At 32.0% G+C, this 26735-nt stretch overlaps 1 protein-coding gene across 1 annotated transcript; it reads right to left on the bottom strand.

The window, feature by feature from the left end:
* Positions 1-723: 723 nt before the first annotated feature.
* Positions 724-26735, bottom strand: LOC140452362 (small G protein signaling modulator 3 homolog). Its single transcript, XM_072546568.1, has 14 exons — positions 26435-26735; positions 25818-26020; positions 25646-25744; positions 25098-25472; positions 24821-24951; positions 24122-24450; positions 23873-24018; positions 22800-22929; positions 19129-19276; positions 18935-19045; positions 18403-18570; positions 18202-18344; positions 17750-17910; positions 724-8562 (listed from the first exon to the last, which is right to left on the bottom strand). The coding sequence occupies exons 1-14, from the start codon at positions 26501-26503 to the stop codon at positions 8367-8369; spliced, it is 2409 nt and encodes an 802-aa protein (XP_072402669.1). The 5' UTR covers positions 26504-26735; the 3' UTR covers positions 724-8366.

The raw sequence follows: 26735 nt of genomic DNA, 5'->3' as shown, positions 1-26735 counted from the left end.
ATTAAAAAAAAGTACAAAAGTAACGACCTGTTGTAACCATAGTTTTTAAATCATTATCAAAAGTCATAAAAATGATTTATTTTGTTAATAGTCTTTAAGTAGTAGTAGTTTTAAGTATTTTGCCCAGTATTTTTATATACATCTTAGTTTATGATGACGATATAAAATACAGGGTGATTTAAAAATACTGAGCAAATAATGCATTTGTTTTTTGACTTACCCTGTATTAGATTTAAAGAGTATTAGGAAAATCAATTAATTTATGAATTTCGACATCATTTAAAATATAGGTAGTTGCTTTTGTACCCCTTTTCAATTATATAGGACTTTGTACATGTTACGATTTTCACTGAAAATTGGTTATAACTTTTTAAATACCTTAAAGTGACACAGATTTTTAATTTAAAATAAAATACAGAGGGTTTCGTTTACTCTTTGATGCGGTACAGTGTTGTGGAAGACCCTGTATATTTGTAACTAATTTTAAAATGTGAAACTTACAGCTACCTCCTATTTCTACAAATAACTTTTTTTTGGTTTCTCCAATAATAACAAACATACCGGACTTTATGATAAAAGTTGATCACCCTGTATAGTTCTTTGCGTACAATAAATGCTCCTTCATTTCGTTGTGTGCCGCCTTCTCCGGAATAGTAGACTTCATTACTATCTATGGGGTATATAGAAACTACATGTTAACATCAATATTTGTTTATTTTTAATTTAATCATTCATTATCGAAATATATATTGTATATATGAGACTTTTATAAATAAATTTTGATTTTTTAGTCTTTCATAAATAATTAAAGAAATTCACCTAAAAAATATATTAGACTAAACAGTACGTTAAAAATTTACCTACCAACATACAGATATACTAAAATCAATCTCGATTATTAGATTTATATTTAAAAATGATTAGCGTTTTAATAATAAATCGCACAGACAGTCTTGATTTAATTGATAACTAAAAACTAGTATTCATTTTACTAAAAAACAATATTATAAATTTGTTAGTTTGAGCTGTTCCATTATTTTTTTAAAGCTACTAAGCCTATCGCATAAGTAACTCTCCTATACTTCATCTGTCTTCCCTAGTTTCCATTTTCAATCCTGGTGTTCCTTCGAGTATATTGCATACTTCTATTCTGAATTCGAAGCTTATTTAAAAAAAAAACTTTAATATTGTCTGTGGTTTTTATCTTACTTATTTACTTTTTTTTCTTACTCATTTTGAAGGTTCCTCTACTGTGGGGCCACCACAAATAGCTATGAAATGCAGTAGGTAAATATTTAAAATATTATTCTATATATCACAAACATAGACAGGAGCTATAGTCCAAGCTGTAGAAACAAAAATTAATGATTTTGAGCATTAATTAGTGAACTTTTCTTAACCAGCACAGTTTTATGAATGGCAATACCTAGAGTAACCTCTAAATATGTGAAACTCCAAATTGTTGGCTATAACTTTTTTATGACACTTTTAAGGTAAAAAAATCGGTGTTCTTTGATTATTTTTATTTTTACTGTACCAAACCAATATTTTAGGGTAAAATGAGTACACTATTATGAAAGGACATAAAAGCTTGAATTTGAGCAGTGCTAAATTAAATTTGACCCAATAGGTTACGCAAAATTAACAATTGAAGGTCTAAAAATGTCATTTTTTTTAATGTTTGAAATAACTTTCTCTTCTTGGTCGTGTCATCCTGGTGCATAAGTCGTGGACTAATACGCACCCTGACGCGCATCGCCCCGCCTTAAAAACTGTTCCAATTTTATCATTAGCCGAGAGATCTGAAAATGCCATATAAATACTAATATACTTATAAATATGGGACATTTTCTGCTCTCGGTCTCAGTCTGGTCTCGGATCCCAAATAGGGTCTCTGCACCCTAGGAGTCCGATGTCGGGACTCTGCTCCGCTCTACTCTTTTAGACTCTGTGGCTGGTTAGTTTCCACCTTTCAAAAAGTTGTTTTATTTCAATTCCTGGTGTAAGAAAAACCACAAATCCATCGATAATGGAATTTACGCAGTGTGGACTTCGAATTGACTGGTCGAAGTCCCCCTATAAGGCACCTTGAGTGTTACGTGGCAGTGATTCTTCAAGCCCTTAGGTCCCATCTGGTGATAGTCGATTATATTTTGCATATAAAACACCGTTTTTTTTGTACCTTAAAAAAATTATAACTAACAATTTGTAGTTGCACGCACTTGTAGGTTACTCCAGGCATTGCCCTTCATACCGCTGTGCTGGTTTAAAAAATTCACTTAATACACTTTTTTTTCTCTACAGCTTGGGCTACTAAAGAGGGAATGAGGAACAGTAAACTAGAAACGATAAAATGAGGGGTTAAAAAATTATTTCTTGGTAATAAAATTTCAGAATCAAGCTGGGCTTATTGGTAATAAACAAATTGTAGTCAACTATAGAAAACAAAAGTAGTTTATGAATCTTCCAACTCACCGAACAATTTTTTCCATATATATATATATATATATATATATATATATATATATATATATATATATATATATATATATATATATATATATTAATTACCAGGGACTTCAATTTATTACCTGCCATGTTTTGATCATATGGTTTATAAGGACAAATTAAAGAATACTAATCAAAATTTTGCTACACTACTAGAGAAATACTAAATAGAGTCGTTGTTCATATCAATTCATTCAACATGGCCACGGAGGAAGATATTAAAAATTGTTTGTGGTTTGAAAATTATATTTTACTAAAACTAGGTTTATTATATACGTGATAAAGCAAAAATAGTTTGAGAAACCGACCAGTTTGGGAGTAGTGTTACTAGCATTACATAGACTTTTAATATTTTAATCGTTTGATGAGATTATAGATATGAATGACAGAGAGCCTTTTTAGGGTTAGAGTTTTATTCTTGCCGTTTGACACCAGTTTAATCTTGACATTATTTGAACATCTTGATAATCAATGTTTAGTTTTTGCAAGATTTCCCGTAGCTTCTCATGCTTAACGTTATCAAAGGCCTTAGTACAGTCAATGAAACAGACATACATAACTTGGTTGACATCTGGGAATATCTAGGTAATTTTATCAAATACCGTATAGTGATTTGAAACTATATAATAAAAAACAGGTTGCTCAAAACCTAGGGATGATACAAGAAGACTGAGACCAGATTTGGTTTCAGCACATAAAAATCAGCCATTAAAGCCAAAAAAAGTTTTCTACTAAATTTTTTTTATTGGCCTGTGTAATCAGTGATCGATGTACCTTCTCTGACAATGTCTGTCGCACTTGTAGAAGAAACGTCAGGAAGAAACATAAATTCCAGACCACGCCCTATAAATTTTGGACAAATTTTGTTTTAACAACAAATGTCTTGATAGCTAGATATTTTTCTGTAAAAAACTCGATACAGACATGTTCCCTGGCGATTTTTAATGCATTTTCAGGACATAAAATGAGCAAAGAGAAAATCAGATAACAAAACTATTGTATCTACAAGATACAATATCAACAACGAACAAAAAAATATATAAATTAATGCAAAATGGAAGAACACATGGACAAAATGCGATATCGATTGTGAGTAAATGTACTATGTAAGTTCTAGCGTAAATTATTTTTCCTTTTTTTTGTCACTATACGTTTATTAAAAACGGAGATGCTGTTTAGTGTCCTTTTGGAAGTAGCCTTGTTTGTTTTTTTTATCTGAATGTATTCGTTATATCCTCCGTTGCCGTTTGATTTTGACCAATAACAAGGAAGATACGATTGCCCTTTTGCCAATGTCGTTGTGTTTGGTTTTGTCGCAACATATTTGCTACCCTTTACAATGAGACCTCTGACGTCACGATCCGACGAGCCGTTTTATCACCATGATAAAAAGCGTCAAAAATGACCAGAATGAACATTAGAACTTCTCGAAAATTATCCGAAAATCTGGGGAAAGATCGATGCTTTGTCTCTCTCTAACGCATGGGCTCTTATGGAGACTTGATGACGTTTATTTTCCCAGATCTGGGGAAATTGAGCAACTTTTTTTGCGCTAGAACATACATAATACATTTACTATAGTGTATCAACTTACATATACATTTTTACACAGCTAAACTCATTTTCTAATTTGCGAGGTAAAATTTTAGTCCATACGATAAAAATGTATATCATTGCTAAAATTATATGTATCATTATTTTTATCAAAAATTACTTACATGCCTTCAAGCTGGAAATAAATTATAGAGGCAACTACTAAAAAAATATTAAATATTTTCTTTTCTAATTTATAGATTTTGCTTGATACTGGAATAAAAACACAACAAAATATAATCAAGGTGGAAGAAGAGATAAGGGGACAATTTTATAGGATATAATTACATTTTTTCATAACAGAAATGTAAGAAATATAAACAGACAATTAAAAATCAATATTACAATTAAAGATATTTTAAGTGAACATGGTTAATTTCATCCATACTGATTTTTTCCATAAATCTACAGATATGTCACAAAATGTACAAACACTATCTATATTTATAGCGCAAAATTATATTTGAATACATAGAAAACATAGAAAAATCAATATTTTAACAATTAAATGTAGGTACATGGTGCGCCAACAAGTGCAATTGTAGCATCAAAAGATTAAAGGTCGATTCAAACACATCAGTCCCGTCACAGTCCCGGCGCCGAACCGGTCCCGTCTGGTCACAGAACTATTCGTTCCTCTATTCGCACACACCCGAAATGCATCAGTCTTCGGCGACCAATCTGTTGAAAAGATGGAAAGTTTCTCGAATGAAGAATTAGCAAATATTATTATTATTTCCTGCCAAATATTATTTTTAAAATTAATGTCCATGTATTTTACATGCGACAAATCATATAAAACATTATATTTTCTCACACATTCTATTAATTGTTCGTCAATAATTTTATTTTGTTCACTTGTACCGCCCGACATGTTCCCGGCAAAACCAAAAAAATCGTCGCTGAGATTATAAAATCGGCCGGGCGATAGACGTGTCGAAACCTGACTGCTGAGAAACTGTTCGTCAACTGATGAATGTGAATGCCGGCAGCATATTTCTAATAAAGAATATTTTGTATGACGGATTGTTCGGTTCGGCGCCGGGACTGTGACGAGACGTGACTGATGGGTTTGAATCGACCTTTAATCACCAAAATATTTGGTTTAATCAAAACATTAAACCAAGACAAGTAAACCACGAACACATAGGTACATACAGATTTGAATAATCGAAGTAATAATTTAAGATATGAAAATTATGACAACAGTCTGTACTTTTATAATAATTATTGAGGTTGCAGAAAATAAAGTACAAAACTGTTGTAGTACGAGTAAAACTTCTCTTTCCATTCCTCTCTAAGACATTTGACAATAAGCAGCATGTGATTGCAATTTCAAGGCAATTACATATGTTATGTATTATATTTAACGGAAATAAACCGTAATTCAATTGAAAATACGTTATTTTTAATAATTTTTATTTAACAACGGATTTTCAATTAAAATTGTAATTTATTCCTATTAAATATAGAAATGCCACAAGAAAATAGTTTCAAAACCCTAGTAAGTACCTCTCATCACACAGGTCTCTACATATATGTACATACAAATTCAAACTCGGGCCAGCGTAGTGTGTTTCAATCATCCAATAGTGGCTTACAAAGGCGCCATCTACTCTGATTGGTACAGCATTTTGTTTGGTCTTATAAAACTGCCTTGTATAACTCTGGAAAACTGTCCGAAAAACTCGTTTTGGACATAACTATAGCTAACGCAAACGGTAGATCAATTGTTTTTATTTAAGGTCGTCAGAATAGATGACGCCTTTGTAAGCTAAAGCGGACGTAGAAATGGTCACAAACAATATGCCGATCTTTAAGTTTAACTGTATAGTTCTTTTAAAGGGCCTTTTTTTCAGTGTCCCATTTCAACATACCGCAGCATCCAAATGTTCTTGCTCATGATCCTTTCTGTTTATTATACACATTTCCGTAAAAAGATATGCCACTGGCAAATAAGTTGTAGATGTATCCATTCTAGTCAACTCTTTGAAATGCAAATGCTCCTTCCTGAGCTTTTATGTTTTCTAGGTTATAACATTATTGTTGCTCTTCCCTAGGTAATTAAGCTTGGAATAACTAATTAGTAGGAAGTGGAAGTAACTTAATATTAAGTTATAATATAATTAATAACTTATTAATTTTCAAATCAACCAGTTTACAATAGTTTATATAAAAGTAAGTAAAAAAAATTTTGTTTTCTACAGTTGACAATCCTGGCAAATTTATTTCATATTTTATGCAATAATTCTAGGCATACGCTAGACGATACATAAAGAAAGAGAAAACGGGAAAGCACGAATTAGCAAAAAGGTTAAAGATCGTTTAAAGGAATTCCCTACAACAACCAAATTAATTAAACTACAAAAAACAACAAACAGAGTCTGACTCCAGTGAAGAAAGTGCTAACTAGCCGACTCCTCAGATGATGATGATAATTGGATTCCTGAATAACCTGATGAAGAACCTGACTATTTTCGAAGTGCTAATAAGGACGATTTCGTGTTTGTACGTTTTCCTAAAAAGGTCCACTATGTTGGAAAGCTACTTACCGATGTTAATGGAAAAAATGATTATAAAATTTCATATTTACGAAAATGTGACAAAATGGATGGTTCTTTTCGCTTTCGTCCACAGCCTGAGTTAGCTCTAGTGAAAAAAGCTGATGTAAAAATGGTTTTACCTCAACCCGTTGTCATGAAAAATCAACGCTTGGCAGGTTATTATAAATTAAATATTGACTTTGGATCGTTAGATGTTCGATAAGGGCTTTTCGTGGTCAAAACATTTTCTTAAGACACTAGATATACTATATTTCATTGTGTATCGATTCTGGTACCTACACAGTGAAAACATTTTCGGTATTTTTTCTTTCAAGTTTTATTTTTTTTCATTGTGTGAATTTTTAGCGAATTTTGTTCTTAGAATGTTAAGAAAGAGTCAGTGTAACATACTGCTTTGAACATTTTCCTTTTAATTCAAAAATCAATTTTTTGAGCTCAAAAACTTTTTTTTGTTTCACTGTTGTGTTTTATACTCCAAAAAGGCATTTTTTAGTTTTAGTAGTAGTATTATTTAGTAGTATGATTGTTTATTAATATTACTATGAGGATATTAATTAAAACAGAATTTGTGTGAGATTGAAGTAAAGTGTCCTAAGGTGTAAGGATCTCCCCTATACCTATGCATGTCTGATGAGAGATAATTGGTCCAAAATTGAAATCACACGCGTGTAATTGAACATATGTCGAAAGGAGAATATGCCGTAAATCAAAATGAAGATTTTTTAGGTGGAACACAGTGCATATTATTTTAAAGCTGAGTGTGTTCCAATTTAGATAATACAGGGTTTTACTATTTTATAGAGGGCGGTTTAAAAGATATCGTTAATTCTACTGTATCGTTAAAGATAAAGCATTGAGGGTTAATCGTTCGTTGACAAAGAGTTTTTAATATGGCCTTTGTAATTAATTAAACTTTCGATTGTTTATATTTAGTCTACAGGGTGGCGCAAAACTAGCGATTCTTATTTTTTAAATAAAACACCCTATCTTTTATATCATTGTATGAAATTAAAAAATATATTTTCTATTTTCTAAATTTCGGATCATAAGTTGATCATCCTGTATATTCATTATGTCTTTCTGACGTTTGCACATTCTTTTTTATATTTTTTTAAATAAATATTAGTTTCCCTTCCTTTATTAACCAACTGCAACTTACATTCTTGTTAAACAATATATTTTTGTAAGCAACATTGTTTTCACAAAACTTTTTAAAAAGTAAATCATTTTCATACCTTAATTACATTTGACAGATGTTAAATATGTAATTTACTTACTGACAGCTATTATTTGTAACTGATCAAGGATACGAATACGTTTAAAAAGTTTAAAGCTGTTTCATTGATGCTAAAAATCTAATCCAAATTTAGTGATCTTACCATTTTCCTCTCACGAACACTTGTATTGTATTGCATGAGACTATCAGCTCGAATGGGACGGATATAAGGAGAAAGAGTTATTTAATCATTGAATATTATTTCAATAATGCAATCAAAATGTGGCAGGCATTAATGTTCTTAGCCGACTGGCTTTGCGATATATGGACCTCTTATACGCACACAATGGCACAGGTTTAAACTCTTAACAGCTAAAATCGAATGTCAGAATATAAGTCAAGAACATATTCTGAAACTACAACCTCCTTGAGCATTTTAGCCTCACTGCGTGTACATCAAAACAAGTTGCGGCATTGAGTTCCTACTAAATATCCCAACTAAACAAATGGTGTTTGACGAGCATATCCCGGACTCCATCTTTAAGTGGTTGATTGTTAGTTTCTTTTCTCACAGGAAGTTCCCAGTCAGGGTTTAGGTTGAATGGTAATTGCGACAATATTCTGAGATCGCACTTGATCTGTACCCAACCTGGACTGTAGACAAAGGACCATGGATGATACCTGCAACATCATAAACAATAATGGAATAGAAATGTGCTTTATTGTCACTGAAAATTGTACAATTATATGGACAATGCTTACAAAAAGTCGAAAAATGACCATAACAATTTAAAATTTACCGAAATTACATATATTGTCAACATCACAACCTAAAAGATAATATAATATAATATAACAATATAACAATATCTTTATTTTTAGAAAATAATATACATTCCGTGAACATAAAATTATTTAAAAAAAAAACAGTGTCACAAACGAAAATATTATTTACTTATTCCTAACCGTTACATATACAAATAGTCCTCCACAGAATATGGCTCAAGAGCTACCAGTAATTTAAATATTTGATGTTTATACAAACTTAATCTTTCCTCCCTTTTAATAGGTTCAGGCAGTTTATTAAACAATTTGATGCAGCAATAAAGAGCGTTTTTTTCTGTTATACTTAACCTGTGTATTGTAATTTTATAATTATATAACCTGGTATTTACTATACTATTGAGCTCAAAGTTCCTAAAGAGTATTTTATTCTTATATAGAAACAGTAAGCATCCTTGAATAAATACAGCGTAAACTATTAAAATATTATTACTCCTAAAATGCCCTCTACATGATTCCCTACTTTTTAAGTCAAACATAACTCTGATTATTTTTTTCTGAACCAGAAATACATTATTTATGTCCCTACTGCCCCTACCCAAAATTTATTAGACCATATCTAAATTTTGCTTCAAAATTAGCATGATACACTGTTTTTAATGAGTTACTATTCATGTATTTTTTTAGAACTCTAAAGCTGTAAATCACTTTACTCAAAGACATACATAACTGGTCAACATGTTTATCCCAACATAAAAAACTGTCAATATATAATCCTAAAAATTTGGTACTGCTGCTAATATTTAAAGTGTCATTATTTACAATAATACTGTTTGGCATATCTGAATGTGCATAATTTGTCTTAAACAAAAGAAGATCTGTTTTATTTTGATTTAAAACCAACCTATTCATAGAAAACCAGTCTTTAGCTTTCTGGAACCCTAAACTAGCATTAACGCTTAGAACATACATGTCTTTACCACTGACTAAAATGTTTGTATCATCTGCATAATTTGTTATGCTGGAAGTAGTATTAGCCACTAGACCATGAAGATCATTGATATAGATCACAAACAGTAAAGGACCAATCACACTTCCTTGTGGTACTCCAATATTGATAGTGCTTTCAGATGAGATGCCTATTTCAGTGTTTTTATCTATTTTTACTAAATGTCTCCTATTTGCCAAGTAGGACTTAAACCAGTTCAATGCTGGTCCACGTATACCATATTTCTCCAATTTATCAAATAATAGGTCATGCACTAAACAGTCATATGCCTTTGATAGGTCCAAAAAGAGACCCAAAGCCATATGACCAATCTCAGTACATTTCAAAATATCCCAGACAAATTGAAAAATCGCAGTCTGAGTTGATTTTCCCTGTTGATAACCATGCTGATTTGCACTAATAATATGACATTTTGTTAAAAATTCTGTTATCCGCCTATACATAGTCATTTCTAAGATTTTTGAAAAGGAACATAGAAGGCTAATTGGTCTATAGTTATTAATTAATTTAGGATCACCCTTTTTGTAAACAGGTGTTACTATGGCAGTTTTCAGGCATTCAGGAAATACACCAGATTTTAGTGAATTATTTATGATTGTAGTGAGAGGATTCACTATCTCCTTTATACAAAGTTTAAGGATTTTAGTGGGTATTTCATCAATTCCACAACTCATTTTGTTTTTTAAATTTTTAGTTATATCCATAATTTCAGTTTCTGTCACAGGTGCGACAAACACTGAATTTATGTTACTTGCAATGTTGTCTTTATATTCAGTGTATTGTAATTGAGATAAAGTGTTATTTAAAGTAGTATTTAAGTGGATCATGTATTTATCAGCAATCTCTTGAGGACTACCCTCTACTTTTATTGAATTTACACTTTTTAATTGACCATTAATTTCACTAACAATTTGCCACATGCATTTATTTTTGTTGGCAGCTTCAGACATCCTGTTTTCATATAGCTTTGATCGTTTTGTTATTAGTTTCTTATTATATTCTTTTTTTACCTGCCTATAGGAATCATAGAATTTATGGTTAACTCTGCTCATTGTAAACAAGATGTCTAAACGAGTCTTACATTCTATTACCTCTGGATCATCTCTTTTATTAAGGCCTTTTTTACGTTGCCTAGAATCTAACTTTTTAAAAGAAAAGCACTGATTGAATATATACAGAAACTGATTTAAGAAAGTATTCCATTGATCATTTACACATTTGTAACTTAAATTAAGCCAGTCATGATTATGTAATTTACTTATAAAGGTTTCAATATTATTTGTACTAAAATGTCTTTTCATTTCAAGAGTATTCGTTTCTGCTTCCTCTACCTGAAAAGTTAATTTTTGGGCAGAATGATCAGAGATTCCAGCGTGCAAGACTTCTACTGACACATATGATTGCATATTTGTTAGTATGTTATCTATACAAGTTTTAGATGTGGCAGTTACTCTAGTGTAGTCTTCAATTACATGACAAATATTATATGAGTTAATTAACATACAAAATTTTACTTTATCTAATGTGTTATTCTTAAGATCGATATTGAAATCTCCCCCTATAATTATAATTGTGTTTTCTATCATAATTCTTCCCAGTATAATATCAAATTTATTTAAAAAAACTGCCAGATCGCTACCTGATGGTCTGTAAACTGATGCTATAATGAGTTTGTTATTACCTATATTAGCTTCGCATACAGCACACTCTATTACCCTATCTACTGATAACTCTTGTATATCCTTTCTTTCCTGGCCAATGATGTCTTTACTAAGATATATAGCTGTTCCTCCATGTTCGTTCACATTATTTCTACAATGACTAGCTGTCAGCACAAAATTGTTAATTCCATATTCACTTAATTCTTCTTTAGTTTTCCAATGTTCTGTTGTGCACAATATTTTACAGTCACTGTTGTTTGTTAGAAGTTCTTCTATTTCATAATAAAATACACAATCCATTGCAAAATTTAAATAAATTGCAAATTGCACAATAAAACCTTACAAACTAATAAATTTAAGAACTTTGATCAAATGAAAGGCAGATATCGAGCACAGTTTTATTAATTAAATATTGCCCAAGTACTTTCGCTTCCTAGAGCATCTTCAGGGGCATTTCGTTTTGCAGGTTTCTGAACTTACTGTTTTTCCCATTTAGGTGTACTTGGAAAAGTCTGTCACTTAGCATTTGGTTTATCAAACTGTTGAACGAACGGCATGGTACCATCTGGTATATTTTAAATAAAAGACCCTCCTTCCACACTGTGTCGTAGGCGCACGTCAAGTCTATAAAAGCTGCTACTGTTTTAAGTTTCTTCCGGAATCCGTTCTCAATAAATGTTGTTAAGGAGAGGACTTGATCGCCACAGCTTCTTCCCGACATGAATCCAGCTTGTTCTTGAGGAATATTTGGCTTTGACAGGACCAGTAGTAAGGCAATAGGTCTACAGTTGCAGACATTCGATTTTTCACCACCCTTATGAAGAGGAATAATAATGGCTGTCTTTAGGCAGATTTATCAACTGGTCTTGTAAAAAATGAATTTGAGACCTTTTTTGAATTGAGGAGACGGCAAATAGGATCTTGTTGTGGCAAAACAGTTGATGTTATATTTTTACTGACATTAACGAAGTTTTCATTTAGATTTTCAGGGTTTGGAAGAGAAAATGTTTGAGCTGTGTTGGTATTTATTTCGAAGATCGTTTATTATGGACCAAGTTTCCCTTGCAACCTTTTTAAAGCTTCCCAGACGATTTTGATAGTACATTTTTTTAGCTGTTTTATTAATTTTTGGAAAGATTTCTTTGTACTTGGATATATCTTCTTCTTCAGGTTCCTTCTCCTATCGGAGGATGGAAATCATCATCGCTATTTTAATTTTATTGGCCGCGCTTCTGAATAATTCTAATGAGCTGCAACCGAACCACTCTCTCAAATTTCTTAGCCAGGATATTTTGCGTCGTCCTGGGTTTCTCTTCGCTTGTATCTTCCCTTGCATAATTAATCTAAGTAATGGAGGTATATTTAGTGACAAAGACGTTGGTAGTAAATTTCTTGATGCATAGTAGTGAACGCATATTCTTGGCTGATATGCGGATAGCTGAGCGGAAAAATCCTACCTAAACGTTGGGTTTTGGAGGATGGTTTGTTAAGAGTGTTAAACTTGGTATATACTGCTTCGTGATCAGATAGTCCTGCATTAATAATTGTAGAGCTACAGCAAGGGGTGAGAAATCTGAGACAATATAATCAATTATAGTAGATGTTGTTTTAATTATTCTTGTAGGAGAATTAACGTGCATTGTGAAACCATACAATTCGAATATATTGACCAAGGATAATTGAGTAGCACAAGCAACAGCGTAATTAATATTAAGTCACTGCATAGAATAAACTAATAAGAAAGAGGCTGTTCAAGTATCACGTAAGCACTACAGGAGGTGGGGGGTCTTTGCTTTGCTTGTTTTTGATGACATGGGGGAGGGGTAGTCTAGATGGTGACTACGTCAGCAGTAGTTATTTACTTTTTTACACATATTGCTACCGACACATTATATTTATATTTGAATTTCTTCTTCTTCTTAAAGTGCCCTCTCCTCAATGGAGGTTGGCTACTACAATTTTAAACTCTTCTCTATCTTCAGCTGTTCTTATTAGCTGTTCAAAATTTAGCCCTGCCCATTGTCGGATGTTTCTGAGCCACGATAGTCTTTTCCTTCCTAGGCCTCTCTTTCCCTCGATTTTTCCTTTCAGTATAAGTTGGGCATATTGGTACTTATTATTTCTCAGTATGTGGCCTAGGTATGATGTTTTTCTAACTTTTACTGTGTTAAAAAGTTCTCTTTCCTTGCCTATTCTATGCAGCACTTCTTCGTTTGAGGTATGCGATGTCCATGAAATTTTGAGTATTCTCCGGTAGATCCACATTTCAAAGGCCTCCAATTTATTTACGGTTGATGTTTTAAGGGTCCACGTTTCAACTGCATATAGAAGAGTCGACCAGACGTAGCATTTTGATAAACGTAGTCGAATTTCGAGTTTTATTCGAGAATCACAAAGCAGTTTTTTTATTTTTTCGAAAGATTTTCTGGCCTGTTCTATTCTCGATCTTATTTCTAGATCAGGATTTAGGCTGCTATCGATCCAACATCCCAGGTACTTAAATCTATTGACCTGTTCTAAAATGTGCCCATTTATTGTGCAAGGTTGAGGTACGTTTTGGTTTTTTCGGATTGACATCACTTTGGTTTTTTTAATGTTTATTTTCATACCAAATTGCTCACAGGTCGAGTTGGTCTTGTCGATGAGTCGTTGTAGACCTAAGTCGGAATCCGCAATTAACACTGTATCATTGGCGTATCTGATACTGTTGATATTTACGCCATTCACATTGACTCCATCCTTGGAATCCTCCAATGCTTCTTTAAATAGAAACTCGGAGTAAAGATTAAACAGCAGAGGCGACAGAACACATCCCTGTCTAACTCCCCTCCTAATTTCTACTTCTGCGGATGTGAAACTTTCGATCCTAACTCTGGCGTTTTGGTTCCAGTACAAGTTTTTTAAGAATTTGATGTCTTTTCCATCTAAACCGACTTCTTGCAAACGTTCTAATTGTAGGTCGTGTCTTACTCTATCAAATGCTTTTTCGAAGTCTATAAAGCATATAAAGAGACTTGTCTAATTCAAATATCTCATGATTATTATGATTATATATTTGAACGTGGCGTTACAATTAATGGATATTTAGAAAGATCCAATTTCGAGTTTGCAGGAAATGTGTTAGCTGAAGTCCAATGAAAATTGATAGCTATGTTATTGCAAAATATATTGGATCGCTCTCAGACCTCAAACTCATAGAATTTCATTCAAAACACGCCTAATACCTAAAACATCGAGGCCAATAAGTCAACTGTCAAATTGGTATTACCATCTAGCGCCAATTATAAACATTTACAGGTTAAGATCATTAATCATTTTTATTTTAAAATGTTTTAACCTTCAGCCGGGCGCGCCGCAGTAATTTGCTGCGTAAACTCAATATTTCCAGGTAAAGTGTTAACGGGATACGCTATGTACGTGATATTTTTAAAATTCCCTTATCGGTTAATCCTTAGTCGGTACCTATCATCGTCTTGTGAAATCCAAATCCAATTAGTTAGTTATTGTACTTTATGAATAGTACATCGAGGCAGACAATTGCTGCAAGGCGCCTGGTAGTGAAATTCGCGCAATTTTTTTTTTGAAATAACTAATATATTATATATCTTTTTCGAGAAATTGAAATTTTATTGGTAAGTAAAATTGTTAATAATATAATTATTTATAAGAATTAATAATATATATGAAACATATTAGATTATTGTAGAATTCTATATTATAACATATTTTATAATTTTAGATTACGCCATGTCTCGTAAAAATCCAAAGGAAGTGTTAACCCAAGCACAATTAGAGGAAATTCTAAATAATATGACAGATATTGAAGATGAAACAGATGAAATATTGGAAAGTGATAGTGATTTGGATGAACAACAAATTGAGGAGAACCACGACAATACATGTTTAGAGCAAGATATGTCAGATGAGGAGGAAGTGTTTTACGAAAACGTTGAAGATACATTCATTGGCAAGGATAAAACAAGTAAGTGGTATAAAACTTCTTTTGCCACATCTAAGACAAAGCAACAAAATATAATGAGAGTACCACCGGGATTAAAAGGAACTGCACGTCAAATAAAAACAGAAATTGATGCGTTTTTTACTATTATCAATATTGATATGGTTGATGAAATTCTAATTTATATATAAATGAACATAGAGATAAAACGCAATATTTGAGAGATAGAGATTGCAGGAATGTGGACAGGAGTTATTGGCCTTTTTTGGACTCCTCTATTTGATTGGCATAAAGCACGGCAATCACACAAATGTGATGGAACTTTGGGAAAAAGATGGCACAGGGGTTGATATTGTTCGAGCAGTAATGAGCTACAAACGTTTCCTATTTATTGCACGTTCATTGAGATTTGATGATAAACATACAAGTAGTGATAGATGTAAAATAGATAAGCTGTCGGCCATTAGATCGTTTTTTGACAGATTTATAAAAAATTGTCAAAACTCATACAATTTGTCAGAGTATACAACAATTGATGAAATGATCCATCCCTTTAGAGGTAGGTGTAGCTGGATACAATATATCCCCAACAAACCTGCTAAGTACATACGACGTATCAAATTCGGCCTTTGACGTTGTAAAACGTCTAATAGAGTCCGTAGAAATGACAGGAAGAAACATAACAACAGATAATTTTTATACTAGTATTCCGTTAGCTAGATATTTGCTGCAGAAGAAAGTTACTCTGCTTGGGACGCTGAAGAAAAACAAAAGAGAAATTCCTCAAGAATTTCTTCCACATAAATCAAGGGCAGTTCAATCTAGCATATTTGGATTTCAAAAAATTATATGATTACCTCTTACGTGCCGCGTAAAAGTAAGTCAGTCATATTATTATCGTCTATGCACAACGAAAGTACAGTTGACATGGATAATAAGAAACCACAGTTGATTTTAGATTACAATAAAACAAAAGGAGGAGTTGATACTGTAGATAAATTATGTTCATCATACAGTGTTTCACGAATTACTAAAAGATGGCCGTGTGTTATATTCTATAATTTAATGAATATTGGAGGCATAAATGCTTTTGTTCTACATTCCGCTGCAAATTCGGGAAAATCACTCAAAAGGAGACATTTTCTCAAAAACCTTGCAATGAACTTGATGAAAGAACACCTTCATACACGATTACAAATTAAAACACTTCCACGTGATATAACCGAGTTCCTGTCCAGGATGTTTCCGAACCAACCAGTACCCCATTAAGACGAAAATCCTGCTAAACGTGGTAGATGCTGCAATTGTTACAGTGAAAAAATCAAGTCGTATACCTCTATGAAATGTACACAATGTAGTGCATTCACTTGTAAAAGACATTCTAAATCTAATATTGTATGTATTAATTGTAATGATCAAATAAATTAAAAGTTTTTTTCTGTACAATTTATTAAAATTAGTTAAATTAATGAAGCGTTCTTATTTTTTGACAAAATAAATAACGATACAGTTAATCAATAATTAAAAGTGTCGAAAACAATAAGAAACTACATGGCAGCAAATTGCTGCGGCGCGCCTGATGATGTTATTATTTAGGGCGCGCCTGGCCGAAGGTTAAAAACGATTTCGGGATTTGAAATCGTGTAAAATGTAATTATCATTACACTTAATTGTGGTTTAATATCATATAAAACAATATATAACTTAAACATGTCACACGAAAAAAGTTTCACCTCTATACACGAAACACACACATGAGAGAGAAAAGAGAGAGAGAGACCCCAGGAAATCAAGCACTAAGGTTCGTCGTTATAATTCTGTATTATAAAAAAGTATACTTTAGGACACCAAAATGAATTTAAAATGTAACTAATACGAAAAATAGTTGACAGTATTCACTTGATATCCAAGGGAAATTAGCGCTAAATATCTAAAACATGCCTAGACGTGGTAATTTTGGCAAAGTTTAAGAAAAAGCAAAATCCCGATCAAATAGTGCTGCTGTAGTTTCTGGTAGGTCATATTCATCGTCTAGTGAGGAAAGGAAATTATGTCGAAAGAGTTGGTGCTAGAGCTCATGTATAATTGGCAGCTGTTTGTAATATCTAGCTGTTGAAGTTTTGGAATTGGTGAGACACGGAGCGGAGATAACAAGAAGACCCGTGTAATTCCTAGACATAACGAACTATCCCACCTACTTTATATTTAGTGAACTCGGTATTTAATTTCTGTTTGTGTTATAATTTATATTTAGTGAATTTATATAGTTATGCTAATCTATTATCTACAGTTACAGCCATATGAGCCGATTTGTGATAAATATAAAATATAGTTTTGGGTTTTATGTCTCAGATTTCAGTTTAATTCGTTTTCAGATTATTGAGAACACCTTACACACGATTTAATAAATATAAACAACTAAAAAATTTAATACTATCTAAAATTATATATACATACCATTTCCTAACAATTTCACTGGAAGAACACAACACTTCAAGCCATAAGTGAAGTACTTGCTCATTGAGACCCATACAAATTAAAGAACGAAGTTTCACATCCATTTGAGCATGCGCGTTATCATGAGACAAATTTATAGCTTGAACACAACGGTAGAGCAACTAGAAATAATAAAAAATATATATATAATCAACAAGCAAGTAAAAACAACTACATTCAAGTGATAGGATGTAGGTATCGTTCTAATGTATAATCATCTTTATGATCTTTATGGTTAAGTTAAATCCCGTTTATTGGTTTAATAAAACAACTATTTTAAACTGATATATCTGTGTCAGTGATGCACTCAGCTACAGTTTGTTTATGTAAGCACTTACTTGAAATTATATAGTAAAATCGAGCAAACAAATTACTAGAAGAAAATATATAAGAATATTATTTTCTTAACTTACTTCTTCAGGAGTCAAAACTTTTCCGTCTTCATCTAACCTATATGTTTTACAAAGTACTAATCTACTGTATACAGATTTAAAGTCTTTCTCAACCTCTTTCATTGCCGATTCCTCAATAAACAACCATGGATGGCACGGACCACCTTTAAAAATAAAAAAAAAATAAAAGTAATTTAATTAAACCTTGGATTAAAAATGTACCTAAAAAGTGTGGACGTTTCATTCCGTGCTCAAGGACTTGCTTGAGTACAGGACAAAGGGTACCTCTGACTAAGTCTGTTACGGTTTCTGATATGCTGTCGTCTCCAGCACTGCTGTACTGTTTACTCCTCTCATCTAGCATTTCTACAAACTTGGCTGGAAACCAACCTATAAAATTAAAAATAATTATCATAGAATGTATTCAAATGGAAATATTGGACGCAAAGCATTCAATTTACACAAATAATTACTCTTGGTTATATTAAAAGTTTGATTAAAACTCTTTTTAATCATTAATTGAAAGTTGAGATACTACTAGAGATGAATTAGACCAATTATTGAAATAAACACAGAGCTGAAAAACTCGTGCATAAACAATATTCACGTCGATTGAAAATGCTGTAACGTTATAAACGTCACATGTTTGTTATTTTCCTTTAAATAATTATTTTATTTCAATTTCTTTCGATTTTATTCATCTATCAACTTGTTTGAACTTAAATTTCAGAAATAGTTCTGGTAGAAAACATACCTCTTAATCCATTTAATTCTCCTATCCAGCAGTGTTCATCCTTTTGACTTACTATTGTAATAATGTCATTTTTTCTAAAGCCCAGTTCATCATCATCGTGTCGTTCAAAGTCTAAAAACAAATAAGTTTTGATAAATACTAATTGCCATCAGTAGCATTTTATTATCGATATTTATGAAAACTATAAACTTTACCCAATAACGCTTTTGCTCTCCTTTTCCTCGTTTTGGAAACATTTATATAATTTATATGATCTTGACCATGACTATCCATTGAATAGTCAGCCACTAAACTTATTTCATTACTCAATTTTGGATCTAGTTGAAGAAAATGTCTGGCTACCTAAAAAGATATTTTTTTATTTAATATTTATTTATTTATTAAAATACGGGATTATCCCCATTAAAAAAAATGTTAACATACAGTGTAAAGATCAATCTCTGTAATTGCTTACATATATATATATATATATATATATATATATATATATATATATATATATATATATATATATATAGATCGGTTTAAAACGTTCTCCTACGTCTTCCGATACCCAGTTGCCACTCCTCTCGATTCATCCATAAGTCTTCTTCTATGACTCTGTCTTTCATTTCTCTATTGATGCCTTCTCTCCAACTAAGGCGGGGTCTTTCTCTTTTTTTCTACCGTGAGGGGTCCACATTAAGACCTGTTTTGGGAGACGTTCTTCAGACATTCTCTGTACATGACCGTACCATCTGAGTTGTTGGGTACCAATACCGTCTACTATTGTATGTTTTATTTTCATAATTTCTCTTATGCTGTTGTTCGTTACGCTTTCTAGTCTAGATTTTCCAGCTGAATGTCTCCAGAAATCGATTTCCGTTGCCTCAAGTTTTTTCTTGTATCTTTCCTTTATTTGCCATACTTCACTACTGTAGGTAATTATACTTTTAATGATTGTATTATATATCTTGTTCTTGTTATTATTAGAGATTGATTGATCCCAAAAAATACTATTGAGAAGGGAAATTGCTTATCTTGCTTGGTTGTTTTTCTCCTCGATTGTATCGTCTACGTTGCCTTCTTTTGCGACGATCATACCTAAATATTTATATGTGTTGCAGTGTTTGATAACTTCTCCATCTTCCAATATGAGGTCCTTTTGTTTCCCGACGATACACATATACTCGGTTTTTTGGATATTGATTTCAAGTCCCCATTTTTAATACTCCTCGATTAATTTTCGAGTCATACACTCAATATCTTCATAATATTGTGCTATCACTAGTTGATCATCTGCAAATGACAAAGTGTATATGCTATTGTTGTTAATCGGAATTCCCATATTTCTACATTTGCGCTTCCACAGTTTTAGAGCTTGTTCTAGATCAATTTTAAATAATGTCGGGGAGAGACAGCAGCCCTGCTTAAGACCTTTATTTATTTGGAATCCACTTGACAGATTATTTCCAACTTTTACCTTTGAGTTAGCATTAGCGTACAGTTCCTTCATCGCATTTATTAAATTCATATTTATGTTTGTTTTCTCTAACGCTTCCCATAATTTATAATGCGGTAAGCTATCATAAGCCTTTCGTAGGTCTACATACAATAAATGTACTTCTTGATTAACGGCTATTTTCTTTTCAATAATCTGTGTAATGCAAAAGAAATGGTCAACAGTAGATCTACCTGCCCTAAATCCTGCCTGTTCCTCAGCCTCTAAGTCTTTATATTCGCTTTCTATTCTGTTTTTAATTACTTTTCCGTATATTCTACTGACCGAGTTTGTCACGGCAATGCCTCTGTAATTGTCACATTCATCCCTTCTGCCTTTTTTGTGTATAGTGGATGTGAATGATGTCTTCCACTCCTCTGGGGTTGCCATTCCATTAATGCAGTTTTGGAACAGTTTGGCTAAACTTGTATATAGTTTGGTTGTACCGTGTTTAATTAACTCCGCAGGGATGTTACCTGGACCCGGTGATTTGTTATTTTTTAGAGATCTACTTACATCTTGCACTTCTTTCGTTATTATTCGTATGGGCGAAGTTAAAATATTTATAATTTGTGTTTCGTTGTTGTCTTTAAATTGTGGTCTATCTTCCCTTAGGAGTTTCTCAAAATATTGGTCCCAGTCATCCATTGTTATTGTTGACACTATGTCTCTCTTCTTATCTTGTAAAGATTTTAAGACTCTCCAACTTTCTGTGCTTCTTCGTCCTCCTAGATGTGAATTTATCATGTTACACTTTTGTTGCCATGCTTCATTTTTCTTCCGATATATAATTTTTCGTACTTTAGCTTGAGACTCCTTGTAAATTATTGTATCTGTTATATTCTTTGTATTTAAGAATTTTTTATATTGGTCTATTTTCTTCTTTATTTCTTGTTTTATTTCTTCGTCAAACCAATATAGAATTTTTCTTTGATTCTGGATTTGGTATCCAATGGCTTCTCTTGCTGCCTCCTGGAGACACCTTTTTATGTGAGTAATGTTCTTCATTATTATTAAATTGTTTATTTTCTAACTTGTGATTTAATCTATTTCTGTATAATTCTTTCACACTTTCTTGTTCTAAGCTGATTAGGTTATACCTCTTCTGTATTACTTTCTCCCTTTCATTTCCTTCTTTTTCTTCTTTAGGTTTATTTATTCCAAATGTGATCTTAGCTTTTAATACGTGATGATGGCTTCCACAGGTAGCTCCTCTCAATACTCTTACATCTTGTACAATCATATTTGTCTTTTGTCGTATGATTGTGTAGTCTATGATTGATTTTAACCCTCTCGTATTTTGCGCCCATGTGCATTTGTGTATGTCTCTGTGTTGAAAAAATCCATTTGCAATTTTCATTTCATTTTGTTCGCATAATGATATTAGTCTGGTACCATTATCATTTACGTGGTCCTCTCCGAATTGACCTATAACTGCGTTGTGGGTTTTGTTTTCCAGTAAATCTCCCAAGATGATAATTTCTCTAGATGTGCCGACTTTTGCAACCTCTAAATTCAATTTCTCAAAAAAATCGTTTTTAATGTTTACTGGTGCGTCATCATTTACTGCATATACACCCAAGATTGTGCATTTGTGTCCTCTAATCGTAAGGTTCATTTTCATCAGTCTCTCGTTTATGGCCTCCCAAGTAGTTATGTATTTCCTTAGTTTTTTACGTATTAATATAGCAACACCTTCTTGAGCTCTTTTCTCCTTTGGTACTCCGCTGTAGAAGTGATCATCTTCTCCGATGTTTTCTGATCCTTGGCACTTTCGTTTTTTTTGGGTGATTACTGTGATGTCCAATTTCAGCTTACTCATGTCATACATTATTTCATTTATTTTAAGTCTAAAACCTTGCACGTTCCAAGTTCCGAAATTCATACTCCTTTTTCGTAGCGTATGTCGTCGTTTGTTGATCGATTCATTCCGAGGCGTTATGCTGGGTTTTTTAACATTTTATTTTTTTTACCAGGGTTTAATTTGGGAGTTTTCCTTCTCCTAGACAATTTGCTTTCACTGCAGCTTAAGTGCATCATCTATCTTTCGTCTGTAATCCTAGAGAAGGAGCCCTTACAGGGTGCTATCAACCGGGACAGTTGAACCCTGGTTTTTTTAGAGGTGTTACTCCTCTATCCCTCCTCTTTTATCCGGGCTTGGGACCGGCTGTATCAATTTTTTAGACGAAGTTAATAAAAATTGTAAAGAAATAGTGTGTATATATCAAATTATTAATTTTAAATCCTGTTCCAGTATTTACAAACCAGATACAATATAATGACATTATTAATTATTACTATAAAAACGTGATATAATCAATTATATATCAAGAATGTATGCAAATACAAGAAATACAGATTTCCCAAGTTTTTTAATAAACTTACCTGTAAAATAGCTTCTCTAAGATCAACTAAAATTTCAGTCTGTTTTATATTTTTACTTTTAATGTCATCTTCAGTGTTTTCATTAAATAGCAGCAATTGAATTACTGATTTATTTTTCTTAATCTGTCTCCTACAAAACCATAATGTTCTTTTTTAGCAAGCAATAACAAGAAAACAACAAAAAAAAATATTTATAAAACTTTTCTTACAAATTTATTTGAATCCTATGTATTTTTTGGCGCTAAAAAGAATCTGAAATTAGATTTTACCCATCACCCACAGTTTTCCCATAATATGACACTGTTTTATTCTATATTATAATAATTTGAAAAAGACTAAATACCGAAATACATTAAAATGATTAATTATTAGAATAATACCTTTTATCTAATTCTTATTTTGTCTGTACAATCATTTCAGGAATCAATGCTTTTGTATTTTCCTTCTCTTTTTTTCAAATTGGACGGTAAAATTTTTTTATTAGTTCGATTTCGACAATAATGGCTCTCGTAAGTGGGGAATGACAAAATATGGAACTTGGCATCCTGCAAATCCTTTCTGCTTATTTTCTTTTTTCAAGTTGTGTTCCACAACAACTTTTTTTCTGCTAGCCTTTGCTGTTGCTTCTTTTTTAAACGTTGAGATCACAACCCAGTCATAGGGTGTGAAGATTGTTCAGGTGGACTGTGGCCAAATTTAGACCCACTGTGATAAACTGTGGTAAAACTATTTTACATTTCATCACGTAAGTTCGGTGTCACACATGTGTGTCAGTAGTTCTTACGAAAACTTCACTGTCACACATGTGTGACGGTTGGTCGTGAATGTGTTAATCTAAATAGTACATCAATTTCAAAGATGGCAAATAATACACATACATATAACCTTGGCTAGAGTCCTCTTACAACTTAACTACTTATTCACAACAATTAAGAAGTCATTCTGTCCTCATTAGTGCACTTAACCCATTTTGGCAAAAAATCTACTTAACCACTTATTCACTGGACTAACAAGTATAATCACAACAGAAAGTACTTGTATTATTATTATTATTACAAAAAACAATTATTTACCTTGCAAGATGTTGTTTTGGAAGATTAGGTGCTGCTTCAGGATTCCCTACCAAAGTACCTTGATCAGCCATTAGATAAGCTAAATGTCTTCTACGATAAGTTTCCAACATAACTTCACTTAATGATCCTGTTAATTCCTTGGACACCTGAAAAGAATAACATTTTAGTACTGTAATAAAATACCTCAAGTAAATAATTGTGTATTGTTGTTATTTTGTGTAAATATATTAATTTATTATAAAAGTTTACCTCCAACAACATGTCTACATCATCTATATCCCCTGGAATGTCAGACAAGGCATTAAAAATCTGAGCTGAATTTTCCAGCTCTTTGAGATATGGCTCCTTCATTTTTAACATACTAAGAGTAATTTGAAACAAAACAATTGATCCTTCAAAGAAAAATAAGTCCCATATCCTCAGTAAAATCTTCATATGAACAACACTAGCAAATAAAGTCAGAAACCAATGAAGGGTTATTAGCGATAATTCAATGTCATGGTTCTTTAGTACTTCATCTGTATCTGGTAAATAGCTTGAGATCAAGGTGCGTAATACTCTCTGGTCAGCTTGAATACCTGTAACATAATGATACATGATATAGTCAAAAACATTTTATGACAAATATGAATTTTAATACAGAAACTAACACTTGAATTCTTTAGACATAATATTTGAACTTTTGTAGAAAGTATTAAAAAACACACAACACAAAGTAAAAACTGGCATAACTAGTACACATCAAAAATAATAGTAAGAAAAGTATTAACCAGAAGAAATATAAATTAAGTTATAAAGTAAGTAAAAAGAGCAGTAATTAACTATGGAAAAAAGCAGTAAGGGACAAAACTAGCAATTCGTGTCATGGTTATAGTATATTCCAAGTATTTACTATTGTGTTTTCTTACTATAAAACTAACAGAAGCCTGAAAACTATTTGATAAATACCTATAAGTGTAGTATTATAATATGATGCTGGTAATAAATCTTCAACTATGGTAACCATGATCCAAAATGAGCTTTCTTCTTCCATAAATAATATAAGAGAAGCTGCAATCATTCCCATCCCTTGACAGTATCTAAAATATTAGTATAACCTATTAGACCTCTGAACTTAAAAAGAACTATATCAAAGTCTGAATAGAACAGAAGTTATTAAAAATTTTACCCAAAAATACCATTTTGAAGTGAAAATGCTATAAATAGAGTTATATTTTGTATTTACCCAATTTCTGGATACAGCCACGCAATGCCTCTTAACATTCTTCTCAGTCTTGGAATACCTGTGCTATTAATATTACTGTAACAAGCATTTGTAGGCATAATATGTAACAAGTCTTTTTCAATCTGTTTGGACATCATCAATGAATCATTGCTGGACATTTTTACAATATCTTTGTAAGATAATTCAGACTTTTGCTTCTTTTCTAAAGCTCCAGACATTCTCATCCACATCTGGGGTCTTAGAGAATGGGGAATACCAGCCCTGACCATAGAAGCAAGTTTATCTGTCCTTGGTAATCTTAGATCAACTTTGTCCCATGTTAAATTAGAAACTTCTTTATTGTGAGAAAATTCAAGATGGGCCACCCATTGCAACCTAAAAATTGAATGCAAGTCAAAATACAAATTTCAGAAATATAGATAGAAAAAATAAATATATTTTAACCTGAAACATGTGCCTTAATTCCCATTAAAGATAGTAAATAATATTAAAATGCCACAAGAAAAAGCTTCATAACAAAATCATTAATGGTCTGTTTACAAATTTACCTATGCTGTGGGTCTTCCACAAAAGGTATTCCTAAAAGTTTATTAGAATTTTGTTCTGGGCCATCTTCCTCATCTACCCTAAATCCAAATTCATCAAACCTAAAAACAGAACACTAAAGTAAAAAAGGGGTTTTTAAAAAAATATCCACTGTACTAACATGAATAAACTTACCTATATTCAGGCTGTGAATTTGGATCATCTGGCACTGTCTGTTTTGCAAGAATATCCTGTGGACACATGCTAGGGGTCAATGCTGAAAATGGACTTCCTGGGGTAGGCAGTATAGTATCTGAGACAGTCAATCCTTGGCTGAAACTTTCAGCAATACTGTCATCTACATCATCTGGTTCTATCACCTGTTCAAATTCTCTTTTCTGAAATATATACGCAGATATATGCTATTTGCCAGTACTGACATATATAATACACAAACATGAGCCTTCTAAATGAAAATGGATATAGGCTCACAAAAACAACTAAAAGTTTTATTATATACCTGACAAAACAAGTTTTGTCCCAGTATAGGTAAATATAAGTTATATAGGAAATCCTATAAGAAATATATGTGTGGAAAAATATAGCATATTGGAGACCATATGACGTAAAATTAAATGCAATTGGATTGAGTCTAGCTCAAGAAAGAGAGTAGAATGAAGAAATGAATGATAGGACTCCATTCAAAAATGATATTATGTGATATACAGATAAATAGATTGTTAAAAACAGGGTAAAAGGTGGTAAGGGTAACAAATAGAAGAAAAGCCAAACATTTGAAAAATAATAGTTACCGTGTTAGCTTCTTTTCCAACGTAACCTTCATGGTTCCTAGTTTCAAATAATGATTTAGCCAGATCCATCGTCTTTAGTCACTTCTTACAAAATTTTATTGAAATATATTGAACATGATTTTAACGTTCACTAAATATGGATGATTTCGGGCACTCCTTTCAATTAATAATATATTTAACTAAAGAATATAATACTATATTTTAATTGCCTTATCATGTCAATTAATTTAAACTATGCTAAATAGCAAATACAAACAAAAATGTTATTTTAAAATGTTTCTCCTGTCATTCCATTTGTAAG

Source organism: Diabrotica undecimpunctata, chromosome 10, assembly GCF_040954645.1.
Source record: "Diabrotica undecimpunctata isolate CICGRU chromosome 10, icDiaUnde3, whole genome shotgun sequence".
In the NCBI taxonomy this organism is placed as follows: Eukaryota; Metazoa; Arthropoda; class Insecta; order Coleoptera; family Chrysomelidae; genus Diabrotica; species Diabrotica undecimpunctata.
This window is presented reverse-complemented; position numbering and strand designations above follow the sequence as displayed.